The sequence below is a fragment of the Balearica regulorum genome, chromosome 2 (assembly GCF_011004875.1).
Source record: "Balearica regulorum gibbericeps isolate bBalReg1 chromosome 2, bBalReg1.pri, whole genome shotgun sequence".
Taxonomy (NCBI): domain Eukaryota; kingdom Metazoa; phylum Chordata; class Aves; order Gruiformes; family Gruidae; genus Balearica; species Balearica regulorum.
The window spans coordinates 42,672,682-42,686,372 of NC_046185.1; the positions used below are offsets into that span (position 1 = coordinate 42,672,682).

General features: G+C 39.9%; 1 protein-coding gene across 8 annotated transcripts in view; it reads right to left on the reverse strand.

The window, feature by feature from the left end:
* The window catches only part of LYN (LYN proto-oncogene, Src family tyrosine kinase), a 56,648-nt gene that overhangs the window by 26,030 nt on the left and 16,927 nt on the right, over window positions 1–13,691 (reverse strand). For 5 of the 8 annotated variants that reach the window (XM_075744078.1, XM_075744072.1, XM_075744079.1 and 2 more), the window contains 7 exons: window positions 8,341–8,477; window positions 7,077–7,125; window positions 6,880–6,985; window positions 6,443–6,541; window positions 6,221–6,324; window positions 4,622–4,771; window positions 3,149–3,301 (listed from right to left, as the gene is read on the reverse strand). In XM_075744078.1, coding sequence (XP_075600193.1) covers window positions 3,149–3,301; window positions 4,622–4,771; window positions 6,221–6,324; window positions 6,443–6,541; window positions 6,880–6,985; window positions 7,077–7,125; window positions 8,341–8,472 — 793 coding nt within the window. In that variant the 5' untranslated portion in view covers window positions 8,473–8,477. The remainder of the gene's footprint in view (window positions 1–3,148; window positions 3,302–4,621; window positions 4,772–6,220; window positions 6,325–6,442; window positions 6,542–6,879; window positions 6,986–7,076; window positions 7,126–8,340; window positions 8,478–13,691) is intronic. The other 3 variants (XM_075744076.1, XM_075744074.1, XM_075744077.1) reach the window with 1 other exon arrangement.

The following is a 13,691-nucleotide window of genomic DNA, read 5'->3' on the forward strand; positions in this document are numbered from 1 at the left end:
TAGCCTAAAAACAGAGTGTCTTTACAAAATGTATTAAATTACACATAGCTGTACAGAAGCAAGAAATTAAATGCACTTGCAGTGATAGACAAAACTGGGAAATCAATGGTCCTTTATAGCAAGTTTTCTCTGAGTAAAAGAGACTCTTCAGAGTTTCAGAGATTCACCTGCCCACTTTATTAGTGACAAAGATTCTCTGCACAGGTTCATTCAGAAGTAGCACAGCCAAGTGCTTGGGGCATATGGGGGTCTGCTTTTTGCTCCTAGGCTTTTCTTAGTCCTCCCATAACATAGGCTAACTTCCTCCAAATTGTGCAAGAGGAAGAAGTCAACCTGGAAGCCAAAAGAGTACTTATGGATGAACTAAAAAGAAGACTATAAAAGAACAATGGCAAATCTTCCCATTGCAGTTAACAGTATTATCTCTATCTTCCCATATATCACAGAATCACAGAAGACTGAGGTTGGAAGAGACCTCTGGAGGGCATCTGGTCCAACCCTCCTGATCAAGCAGGGCCATCACCTAGAGCCGGTTGTCCAGCACTGTGTCCAGTTGTTTTTTTAATATCTCCAAGGATGGAGACTCCACAACCTCCCTGGGCAACCTGTGCCAGTGCTCAGTCACTTTCATGGTGAAAAAGCGTTTCCTGATGTTCAGAGGAAACCTCCTGTGTTTCAGTTTGTGCCCATTGCCTCTGGTTTTGAGAGAGTCTGGCTCTGTCTTATTTGCACCTTCCCTTCAATATTTGTACATAGTGATGGGATCCCCCTGAGCCTTCTCTCCTCCAGGCTGAACAGTCCCAGCTCTCTCAGCCTTCCCTCACAAGAGAGATGCTCCAGTCCCCGAATCATCTTTGCGGCCCTTCACTGGACTCTCTCCAGTAGCTCTGGATCTCTCTTTACTTGGGAGCCCAGTTCCTCTGAACAGGTCACTGTTCCCTCTGAAACCACAATTCTAGGTACCCTTTATCAAGAAGATATTAGTAATTAGTAATTAGTAAGTAATTACTTATTTAGTAATTAAACCACGGAATAATATTTCTCTTTAATTCACACCATGGCTTAAAAATAATTTTGTTCTGTATGAGGAGAGACGTAACAACGAGCTCTCTAATCAGGAGAGCGTAACAGCTAGGTTATTTCTCAGTACCTCTACATAACTCCTGACGCCCCTGGTTGGTCATCGTTATGATACACAGTATTTGTTGATACCCTGCACTGCACAGCTGACCTTATACGTCTTTTCCAGCTTGAACTTCCCTGGTTTTAAGATTAACTGCGCTCCTGATGCGAGAGGAGCTGCGCCATGCAAATCAGCTTCTCTCGCTTCAGAAAGAAAGCAGAGAAGAGGAAACACAGCAATCGTTTTCACAGTACATTAATTTTTCTCACAGTGCAGCAATTCAGATGCAGGGGTTAGGCCCAATTTAGATGTTAAAATAATGACACAAACAAGAGGAAACATCTTGAACCAGAAACACCCTTTTAAAGTTTTATGCCTTTGTGTGTGTGTGTGTGTGCAGAAGTAGTCACTTCCCAAAATGATCTACAATTTCAAGCAGGTGATTACCTTCTGCGACAAAGTCTTTCAGAGCATTTCAGTGTCAGTTAAACATTTCTTGCCCTGGTTTGTTAGACAGAAAAAAACCTGCACAAGGGCAGACACTTGTCTTAACTGGTATGTAAATTGTCACTCACCTATATCATAGCTAGAGGGTTTCTTAAGCCTTTTCTCATGAAGGCAGATAAAAGGCTGAATTTGGCCACATTATATTATAGAGGTGTTGCTTGCATTTTTTACATGATTTATATCAAAAGATCGAGTTAGAGCTTTCTGACTGACACTGTAGTTGTGCGTGGAATTTGCCACTCAAACAGCACCACTCTGCTTTACTTTTCTAAATGAGAGCATCTCTTCAAAGCAACGACATTCCTGTCAGACTGCTGCACTCCTGTGGGCCATCTGAGACCCCTTCATAGCTTTGTGTCTTCTAGGAAGCTTTGGGATACATATTTACATTGCTCAGAAATGCCCTGCCTATAGAATCTTGCTTAATAATAATAATAATAATCATCATAATCATCAATTATTATGATAACTGTAACAATTTTATTACTATTTAAATATATTGTCCAAAAAGGAGATTCAGGGATGGGCTAAGAGAATGATTTGGCCTGAAAAAACATCCTAATGAAGACTTTGGGAAGAAGGTATAGCTTACCTCAAAATAAGACGGTAACTGGTACCAAGTGTGTAAGTATGAATAGCAGTACACAGAACATGCACTACAGAACCCAAAAGAACACTCAGATGCCTGAATAAGCAGGATTTAAAAAGCAAGAGGATTACATCATTTTTACAGAATGTGATCAGATACTGCTCATAGGCCCTTGCCAGAGGAAGTCACTGAGGCTGAGAAAATAGAATTTATAAGCAATCAAATCTAATTATGGTTATAATAATTAACGCTATAATTTTTTGACAGGTTATGTATTAATGTTTACAACTTGTAAGTCTTATGACACTTTCATCATTGGGGACTTGCATGATAATTCAAGGTAGGGGGTGATCAATTTCTAATCTTCTTACTACATAAGTTACCTACTTTCTGAGCAACAAGCTGGCAGACAATAATCTTGGATTAAGTGTCCCCTTTTTTCACCCAATGCGGCATTCCCATGCATTACATCACAGCGTCTTCTTTACCAACAGACAATGAAAACTCTATGCATAATTCACTAAAAGACCCGATTTCTTTTTATTTCATGTTCTTTACCACTTCCTGATTTGAAATAAAGTTCTGAGAGGCTCATTGATCTTGAGAATTGAGAGTGACATCTTACTACAACCTTCTACTTCCCCCTCAAACAGAACCAAAAAACCCCCTATTGCCTTTGACCTTCTAAATTACAGTGCTTACTCACTATTTTTTTCCTTTAAAAGACACGAAAGGATTTGTTCCAAATCTCTGTCAGGTATCTTCCCCCTCACAAACACTCTCTCTTCATGAGAAGGTATATTCTGGGCCTGATTGAGCTGTTTTACAAGTATATCGGACCAGGTTCATGCCCACTATTTTTCTGAATGACTCTGAAATGACACTACTTTCAGCAGACTTAAATACTCGTTGCAAAGGAATAAACTTACCCATCCAGACTTCTCCAAACTGACCAGCTCCAAGTTTCTTCACTAATTTAATCGATTCCCGTGGAATTTCCCATGCATCTTTATCCCATGGTTTTTGAGGCTTGGGACTAATACAAGCTTTTTCCAGCTTTCTGCATAAGCCATCCGATTGCTCTGGTTTGCAAAGGAAAAACAAAATACAAAATCCGTTACACTTCTGTGCTTCATGACTCGAGACAAACATTACTTCATTGCAGGTGTGCACTAAGTAGCTCAAAATAATGTTCAAAATAATCAGATGCATTGATGAAAATGTAACCTTTCTGGTGCTTTCACGTAACTTTAAGCACCTCTGAACTGAAATTTTGTAAACAAATCTAATAAAGAAGTGTCACATGCATCTGGTTACCATCAGATTATTAAGGGATTTTAGTACAATTTGTACCAAATAAATATAATATAAGACCTAATTACTGACAGTATGTTGATGAAGATACACACTGTAGTCAGGCTTGGGAACTGTATTCTGAATTTGTCATTACATTTTCTTGCAGCGTGGTTCAGACACATGTGCATGCAAGCATAAGTAGGTCATCATTATTTTTTCTCCAGACACTGACCAGCTATAACTTTAATACAAATGTTGAATAATTCTCAGGTTTTTCAGCTGTGCCAAAGAACTACCACACATGTCTAACAACTCAGAGAAATGCCATGGCCAAGTCCTCAGCATGGATTTGAAAAATCACTGTGTGATTTTCTGTCCTACATATTCCATCTTCTCTGTCTTCCCAGTTACAAGACTAAAAAACTTCACATTTTGGAGCCATTCACCAGGAGGGTATACAGAATGAAAAGTCACTTTTGTAGCTAAAACATAGGTAGAAGCTTGTTCCTCCCCTCCTCTTTTTTTTTTCTTTTTTTTTTCCTTTTTTTTCTTTTTTTTTTTTTAATAATATATGTATACACTCTGTGTGGGTGCAATTTTCTTTCTTTGAAGTCAATGGAATTTTGCTTCCTTCAAAACACCATTAACAATACATAAATAAATTTATAGGAAAAATAAAAACATTTCCACACTTAACACCAGATACCAGAAGACACTCACAAGTCTGTAAGTATTTCTGCTAGTTGTGAATACAAATTTACTCTCAAATATAGACTTAATTTATTTACAATGCAGGCAATTCTTACTATAGCTTCAAATCGTCATAACTTTGATGAGGTGTTTTATTAAGCTATTCTTTATTTCACAATAGTATGCCACAGAGCAAGCAGCATTAGGTCTGATTATGATAACAACGTTACTTGGGTTCCGACCAGTTTTATTTTATCTTTGATAACATGCATGCCTGGGTTATTTAGGGAAAAAAAAAAAAAAAGAAGAAAAAAAAAGATGAAAAGGTTTGAAACAAAACAAGAAAGCTTTTATTTTCCTTCACAGGAAATAACAGCTGTATTCTATTAAGTAATTCACTAACCGATTTAACTTACTTTGATAATGTTTGATCATATCATTGATAGTGGGAAAAGTTATTCTTGGAGAGATGTAAAATCCTCCATTGTCTAGACTTCTAATTTTGTAGTGCTTAATGACATCGCCATGCTGTGGGTCATAGTCTCTTATGGAGAGAGAATAGCTGCCTGTGGATAAAGAAAGAATGATCATCAACAGATAGCAAGTCTACAGGGTCCACACACACAGAGTTAAGCCTAACAAAATCACCTTTTTGTCTGTTTTTCTCTTTACGCCCTTATTTTCTCAAAATGCATTTTGCAATCAACATGAGGAAGTTAGCCAACAGCTGGTCCTGAACTGGTCATCAAAATGCTTACAGTCACACTTTCTTTTTCAATCTTATTCAACAAAGTTAGGAGTTCCAGAAGCCAGACAACTCCATGTCCAACGCCCACTTCTGCAGAAAGTGCCTCCGTCTTGAGCGGACCTGGCTGAGAAAGCAAGGCCAGGGCTGTCCCACTACGCAAGCAGAAGCTGGAATTTGGAGATAAGTGTTTTGGAAAAGGAACACACTGGATGTCATGGGCCAACCAGCAGAAGGATAGCTTGGAGATGGCTTGGGGCACACAGGAGGGAGGGCAGACCTGGTACTCCTAGGAAGCCTCAGCTGGCATTTAAGATGGGGCAGCAGAGCACCTACCCTAAGCTACAGAGCTCTTCAATTCTTCCACTCATACAACTCTTGTCCATTTTCAAGGCTAAGAAATCACCTCAGCCCCGTCTCTCTCCCCACACACAGATGTAGTGACAGAAAGATTTTGGGTGTACTTTGCCTTACTGCCAGCAAACCTATGTTGAATTTAGATCTCCGTCTTCATTTGAGAGCACAGAAACAGTGATATGGGCCCATTACAGAGAGGTACCTATTCAAGAATCTGCAGTGTCAGGGCCAGAAAAAACACCCCTGTGGAGAGGATAGACATATGATCCACTGCAGGGATTCATGCATCTTCCTCAGGAAGAGTATTCCACCGGAGAATCCAGTCAGGCTGCTGTCAGAGTCCAGACGCTGGGGCAGAACCTCCTACGCTCTTCTGAAAGTCCCAGCCAAAGAGTCTGGAGACTTCACTAAGCTTTTCAGTACAAAGAGCTCTGTCTACAGCAGAAATCTTTATCAAAAAGCTTTTTTTTTAAAAAAAAAAAAAAAAAAAAAATCACACTACAGTGCAGAAGTGCAACCCCTCATTCTGCACTAGCTACATTTTAAAACTTGTAGCAACGGATACAGACCCAATAATGGAAGACTATAAAATGCAGCATCTACTGTCTTTCAGTAAAGGAATCACAAATGTTAGGAAGGGAAAAGATCTCTCACTTCATTCATTCCTGCTTCTTGTCAATGTAACCACACAGACATACATACACTTTTTTTTTTCCTATCTCAGCTGTGGGTGTTAACCCGTAACTCTCTTCTCTCTTTTCCTGGTGATTTTCTCATCCTTCTCACTCCTACATAACGGCAGAAAATTCACACAATAGGACACCCCAGTCCACTTGATGCCAATTTTTGTGAAGACAGACTGTATGTTTTTAACTCCACCATCAATTCCAAAGTAACCCATCCCAAAGCCTACCTTTTAATGTTTCACTTTCCCTGATAAGGAAAGCTCCAGGACTATTTCCCGGAGCCAGGAGTTGTCTTTCAGCATCTTTTCGGGTGATGTCTTTGAAGAACCATCTGAAAAGTATTTCAAAGAGTTAGAACCCTTTTTTTTTTTTTTTTGCCCAACCCACAAAGGATACACCACCAGGGTGAAGAAGAAGTTTGCCAGTATTTAGAGCATGGAAGAACTTACTCTTCTGTTTCCAGGGTGTTTACTTTTGCTACATAGTTGCTGGGAATGAAGCCTTCCTTCCTCGTCGTGAGAGATTTTGCTCGCCACCATTCTCCCAGCCTGAAGAACAGAAACAACAGTAGTATTCACAGGAAAGGAAAATGATAAAGCGTTGTTTGGGTTCTACTGTGCTGAGAGGTTTCCCCATGCTGGAGAGAGCAGCAGCATCTTCCCCCCCACGAGAAGCCATTGGCTCCACCAGATCAACGTCTGGTTGCTGTTACCAAGGGCAGCTGCCAAGTCATACCAACAGCTCCATATGTGTTTATCTTTTCACATAAAAGGGAGCTCTTTTACCATTAATACACTCATGTCATGAGTAGGATATCAAAAAATCATAAAGGGGATTAGATGAGTCCAAAGAAAAACTGCAATACAATCAGTACTGCCATACTTACTCCTCAATAACTTTCAATTTTTCTCCTTTTTTGAAGGACAAGTCATCTTCGTGAATGCCATCATAGGGATACAAAGCTACCACAATGACTCCATGCTCCTCTGCTTCTACAAAGGCAGAAAGCCAAAGGCTCGTTCGCATTATTTCGCAGGCTGACATGGCATAGCACACAACAGTAAGATTCCTATGGAAACATACCTTCACTGACAAACCTCTGTCCTGGTAAGAGCTGTGCTTCTTGATTTGCCTACAATAAAATATGTCTTTCATTAAGCAGTTTAAGATCTTGGTGACAATTTTACATTACAATTACATATTATTCAGTTGCTTTGGTATCATCTTATATGTCTTAAATTAAAAGGAAATGCTCCAATCTTTTCCCACCATTCTTCAAAAGTGAATTACAACATAAAAATATAAGAAGTCCCCACTACGTTTTGAGTTGAGCAACTCGGACCTCGGGAAGGTGTGACACAAGCTGTGGGAAGGAAGGTCACGGTTTTGTGACTTCTGCTGAAGCGGCTTCAGGCAGGGCACTTTAACAGGACAGTTATTAACACATAGCTGTCGTGCTCAAGAACTACAAGCACAATTAGGTTGCTAAGATTCTGCAAGACCAAAAAAGTAATTAAAAAAATGTAAATGGTCATTTGTGGTATGTGTATGTTCTGAGTCCACCGTGTCAGCTGTTGAGACAGGAGAGAAGGGTGTCCCTCACGCCCACGGACAGCACAGACCCTGAATAAGGGCAGACACAGGGTTTCCTCAGTGCAGTAGAGAGGGTGGGGAAAAAAGGTACCCATCAATCCGCAAAATAGCAAACCCACATGGTATCCGATGGGATTGCCCTTCCCTGCACCCTTCCTTTCTAATGCCAGGCAGCACACACGCAATGCCGTTAGCTGGTTCCTTCCGCAGCACAGCGCAGCTCCCTTCACCACGGCACCCTCCGCTCCCCGCTCACCCTTACCTATGCACCTCGTGCAAGGTCGAGTAGCGGCCTTCAGTGAGTAAAAGGAAAGTTGACTAGCGCTGGTAAAGAATTGCCTGGGATTACCTCAGCCTTTTTAAATAGAATAAGCAACATCTGGATCTCACGGCTATTAAAAACCCAACATCGATGCTTTTAAAAACGGTTCTAAACTACTTCAGGTTTTCTAAAGTCATCTAGCATTCTTCTACAACCATAGCTATACCCAGATCAAGCTTTGCCAAGGATTACTGTTTTCATGCGGAAAACTATGACGAACATAAAGTAATTAAGCAACAAAACACCAGTTTCTATTTTTTATTTCTTTAAGTACTTATTCATTGAGGGTGAACTGCACAACAATAAGAGCCCAATTGTGGACTAACGATCGATTTGAATTTTTTCATGCACATACTTTGGATTGAAATTTAAGTTATGCCAGTCATGTTTTGATCTCACTACTGGAATTCTCCCCTGAGACTATCTACTTACTGGCCTTTGCTGTTTATTGGACGTTGGATCCCTCACATAAATAGTTCGTTCAGTTTTACGTACTGGTTGATTCTTCAAATCTAGCCCATCTCCATGCAGATTCTCTTTCCTTTTTGATTTTATACATCCCATATTTCCTGTTGGAATAAAAAAGGTATTAAACAAAAAACATTATGCCATAAACCAAGCCATTTCCCTTGCAATCATCTGGACTATGCAGCAAAAACATGCTTCCTTTTCATACACAATAGTTTAGTGAAGGCTAGGAACACACGCTGAAAACTCTTTTCTGCTGCAAAGGAAAGAAATGACTTCTTGTCTCGATCCACAGATGAAGTAAATAGTTCAAAATAGTTATTTACCATTTCAATGTTTCAGATTTATTGTATTTTCTCACCAATCCCCCCCCCGCAGCCCCAAAACCCCTTCAGAATAGATATAAGAAAAATATAATTACTGTAGTGACAACTTATTTCTGTACGTTTCAGAGAAAAGGCTGTTTTGGAAGATGTAGGAAAAAATTCCAGTCCAAATGATGAGAACTGCAGCTGGAGTTAGCAACGCCTGTACCTCCCCACTTCATATTGCGTATGCCAGTCTAACAGGGAGCTCAGCTTGATTCAAATCCCCGTCTCGCATGAGGCTGATGACTTGTGCAGTCCCAGCTCCATGGCAGATCTGCTGCTACTGTGACCTTCAGTAATGAATCGCCTTGTTCAAACAGGCCTGTTAAAATAGCCGGTGTGTGTATCAGTGACGGCAAATCAGCACACAAGTATTTCTTCTTCAATACAATTTAGAAGGCTAATCCTTCTCTCAGGACGTGCATCCATGCTAAATCCGAGAAGATACAGCTGTTAGCATCTACGTGACTGGAACCTGACTGCTAAACCCATGATGTAATTACACAGTACTTCAGCAAACACATATACAACATTACCTCTGTATTCCTCAGAGGAGAGTATTTATACTTACTCTTCAAAGAATCCACTATGAATGCTTTTCAAACCTCTCCTTCCTTCCTCTCTCCCTCCTTTCAGGTCAGTGCTCTAATGCTAGGTTCACAGTCACATTTTCCCTTGCAGGCACACACTCTCACTCCCCCCCTGCCCTAATTAATCTTTAAAGCCAGTTCTTTGAAGAACAATATAAAACCTAAAAGAAGAGCTCAGTGCATATACAGGCTCAAGTAAACCAGCACTGAGTAAAACACAGCTGGAGAAGCTAAAGCAGATTGTTACAGCCTACACTACACCTCGCTTTTTCCTCATCTCTAGGATGGAAAAAGTCATCAAAGTAAACAGTTAAAATAGTAGAGGTGCCCACTTGCAGACACAACTGTTTCAGTGGGATGGTACCCTACACACCCTACCCCTGTGGGGAGGGCAATTAGCCAGATTGGTCTAGGTCCATGCTAAGATTTGTACTTTTGTAACAATACTGATAATAATCATAATCCTAACTGACTATAACAATAAACCAAGGCCATAAGCACTCCCACGTGACAGGTCTCAACTTCCCACATCACCTTCATTTAATCTCCCATCCCACTGTTCGGGAAGCACCACATAATGACAGATGCACTGTCCTATCCACAGGCTGTATGTTTTCTTCTAAACATGACAGGAGGGTATCTCCTCTCCTACCATTTCTGCAAATTATCTGTCATCTAGTGCCAACAAATCTTGGATGTCCAAAAAATCTCAGTAGTGATGCAGTGAACTGTGATAGTGGCTTAAAAGCAGCATGAGAACTCATTGCTCCCCTTCTCATCTTCTCTTGAATTAAAAATAAAAGGAATCATACAGAAAATTAATAGGCATTGACCAGGCATCACCATACCACAGAGGCAGAGAGTACAGTTTTGTCTTCTGTATCAACATTTCAGTGTTCCCGTACTTGTTTGAAGGCACTGGGTGCACCTTCAGCCAGGATCTCCCCTGAGAAGCAAGTATCTTTAATGCTTAATTTTAGTTTGTGAGAACACCCATTGGGAGATTTTTCCAAATTCTCAGCTCTACATGGGTTACATACTAGTTGTTTTGAAATATTGAGAAGGATTATTACTTTTAAAAAAAATATTTATTTGTATTTGTGGATATATGGATGACTCTTGTTCTGTAGTTAATGGTTCATAGGAAATTTCTGTACACCCACAGGCAGGCTGGTGTTTGCCTGCTCACCCTAGACAACAGGAAGCCCAGTGTTTAATTACCTGCTGTATCTGCAAGATCAGGTATTTAGCTACCTAAGTATTAACCTTTTTGCTCTTGAATAATTCTGCTTCTAGAGAACAAACAGCTAAAGTGGAGGACATAAAGTAATTTGATCTAAATTGTCAGCCAAAAATCCCTTTCCCTATTGCTGTGAGAAAGCTGAAGATATCTCTAGAGACTGCAGCTTGCCCAGTGCCGGTGTAAACTCAGAGAAAAGGATTTTTACTCAGATTTTTTTTCTGCAGCTTAAAGCACGTGGACAGCTAGCTGTAACTTAAGCCTGCTGTGAGGTTGTGCCGGTAAGTTCAAGGTTAGCATTTGTTCGTGACAGTAACAACCTGCCAACGTGCAGGTGCTCCGTAATCCCACAACTCGATGTCGTGTGAAATCGCACGAATAACAGTATGTGAGATAACACATGTGATGGCACCAGAGAAGATCCTGAGCCTCATCGTGAAGCACTGGGGGTTTTCTCCACATGGAGATGGAAACCCGTAGTCCTCACGGGACCTCGCTAGGTCTGCATTAGCAAATAGCCCCAACAGCTGGTGCTGAAGCCCATACCTGCTTCAAGGGGTGCCATTGCCCCATTCGCTCCAGTATAGCCCCAAGGAGTGAACATTCAGTAGGAGCAAGACCATAGCAACGGTTTATTTAAAGGTAAGCCCCGCAATGCCTTTTCCTAAAGCAGTCCCGTTCTTGCACTCTGAGTTTGCTCCGCAACACGAACTGCAGCCCAGCAAGTGGGGGCGACTGCTTCCGCAGTGGGATCCCCATCTCACTAAAATGCTCATGTGGACACATCCGGAGACTTTTAGCTTCTTGATAGAACAAACCTCTTAAATCTTGCAAAAGAAATATATGAAAAATATGCAATAACATAAAATGTATGTTTAGCACTTAATATAGATCAATATAGTTAAGTATATGGTATATAATTTAATATTTAAATTTCTGACCTTGTTCTATTTCTAAACAAGTATAGGTGGACAACGGAGACAAAGCATAAACAAAGTTGTAAAATAGTTTTTAAGCAGTAGAAACCGGATCAATGAGCTCACGTTCTTTTGACACTGTGAAACGCAAGATAGTTGAACTCTTCAAAGGCCACAAGATCTTATATTTCCGTACCTGCCAACCCTCTGTAAAGCTGTGTGCACTGGGTTCCAGACTGCACATTTAAAATTCCATAAGATCAGTCCTATGCCCAAAGCAAACGTAACTGTCTTGGGTTCAAAAGCTTCTGCTCAGTGACTGCTCAGTTCATCTGCAGCGCCAGACGTATTCGTTTCCAGCATGGTATTATACATTTTTACTGAAATCTGACCCAGGTCTTTCCCAGGGTTTCGAGAGTGGTATCAAAGCAAAGAATCAAAGAGCCAGTATAAACAGCAGGCGTTGAAGGGAGAGTTTCAATCAACACATATTGTAATAGCTTTCAAAATACAAAATGCTATATTGTTACCAAAGTTAACTTCACAAAGGTTCGACCCTAGCAAATTACCCACGCAAAAAGCTTTGAAATACAAAATGTGTATGCAGTGTACATCTTTCTTAGTGTATACGGTAGTCATAAGGAAAATCTGAAGGGGGGAAGTTCATTCATGCATAAAAAAAATATTTCACTCGTTGTAAAATGTTCATTTGCATAGCTCTCTGTTGCTGTATCACAATGAGCATCCAGGAAGCATTTTGTACAGATAAAAAGAGAAAGAGAATCTGGTAAGCAAAGAGCAATCCAGACAGCGGAGCATCATTACAAATGAAACTATTTTATTGTTTGTCCGAGAGAAAAATAATTTAGACATCAGAAGAAATGCTGTTAGTTCCTACTCAGACATTTCTCATTCCAACAGTTTTGCAATACAGGAGACACTACTTTTCATCCATGTTTTTCATCTATTGTCCTGTTCACACCTCTAGATGTGAAAGATAAACATTTTAATTAAAAGAAACTCTATATAACATAGCAGCTAACATATAAACAGATATCTAAAAAAAGTAACAGCTTCTCTTTTAACAGAGCATGCTGTATTTCAAGGCTGAGAGGTACAGACAGGTACTTTAGTTAACATCTGCAGCATGGCAACAAGAATCTAAGATCAGGCACCCTTCGAAAAGCCACAGGAGAATCCGTAAGAACCATCAGACAGAGCCTCTGCAGCAAGTTCTTCCACAGACACTGATTTTGATGTCTACAGAGGCATTTGTCTTAATTTCTCCCCAAAAATTCTCTGTTTAGTCTTGCTACAGCAGCACTTGGGTCTTAATTTCGAAACAGATTACAGGAGGGTTAGTGCAACATTTTTCCAGGGATAAAAGCTGCCGTCTGTCCCCAAAACACTGTTGCTTTATCTGCCTTCGCTATATTGCCAGCAGAGTAATGTGTCTAAAGCCACAATACTTCTAACTGAAGCAGTCAAGGTTTGTGTGACCCTCGCCCATCCATCCACCATCAGCAGCATTTGAGGTTTCATTTCCTCCCAGCGCTTACCCTTCGCATCATCTACAAAGCCGATCTCATTTTTCATTTTGCTCATGGTCACAACTATTGTCCTCCTTGTGATTCTCTTGCATACAATATTTATGGTGCACATTAGAAACCATTTCCTAAAAATCCACCTGATGTAGCTGGGCTTTTCTTGATCAAAGTCATGTCTCTATGAAAATGATTCTCAAATCCTCACAGACTTTTCAACAGTTTAGAGTTCCTTCATTTTAATCTTTGCAGAAAATGCACACTTTTAAAAAACAGCTAAAATAGATTATACTTTGGCTTTTCCAATAATAAAATAACTTTAAAAAGAATTAGAACTACAACAGTGAGTTGTAGAACAAGCAATTCTATTTTATCAAATAAATATCTGTTGTTCAAATGGTCAGTAATCATGTATACAAACACCAATTCTGTGGGTGGCTTAGGCTTTTAACAGATATATATATGCATTTTAACAGGTACATAAATAAATTTGTATTCAATTACAAGATTTATAAGCAGTAAAGTCTTCATTTAAGCCACAAAATTTCTTATGCATATATATGTATATATAAAAGATGTTCTTTAGCAGTACAAGTAAGAGAGAGACGGTGCATTAAGAAGTATAAAGAAAAAAAATAAAAAAAAAAATCAAGACC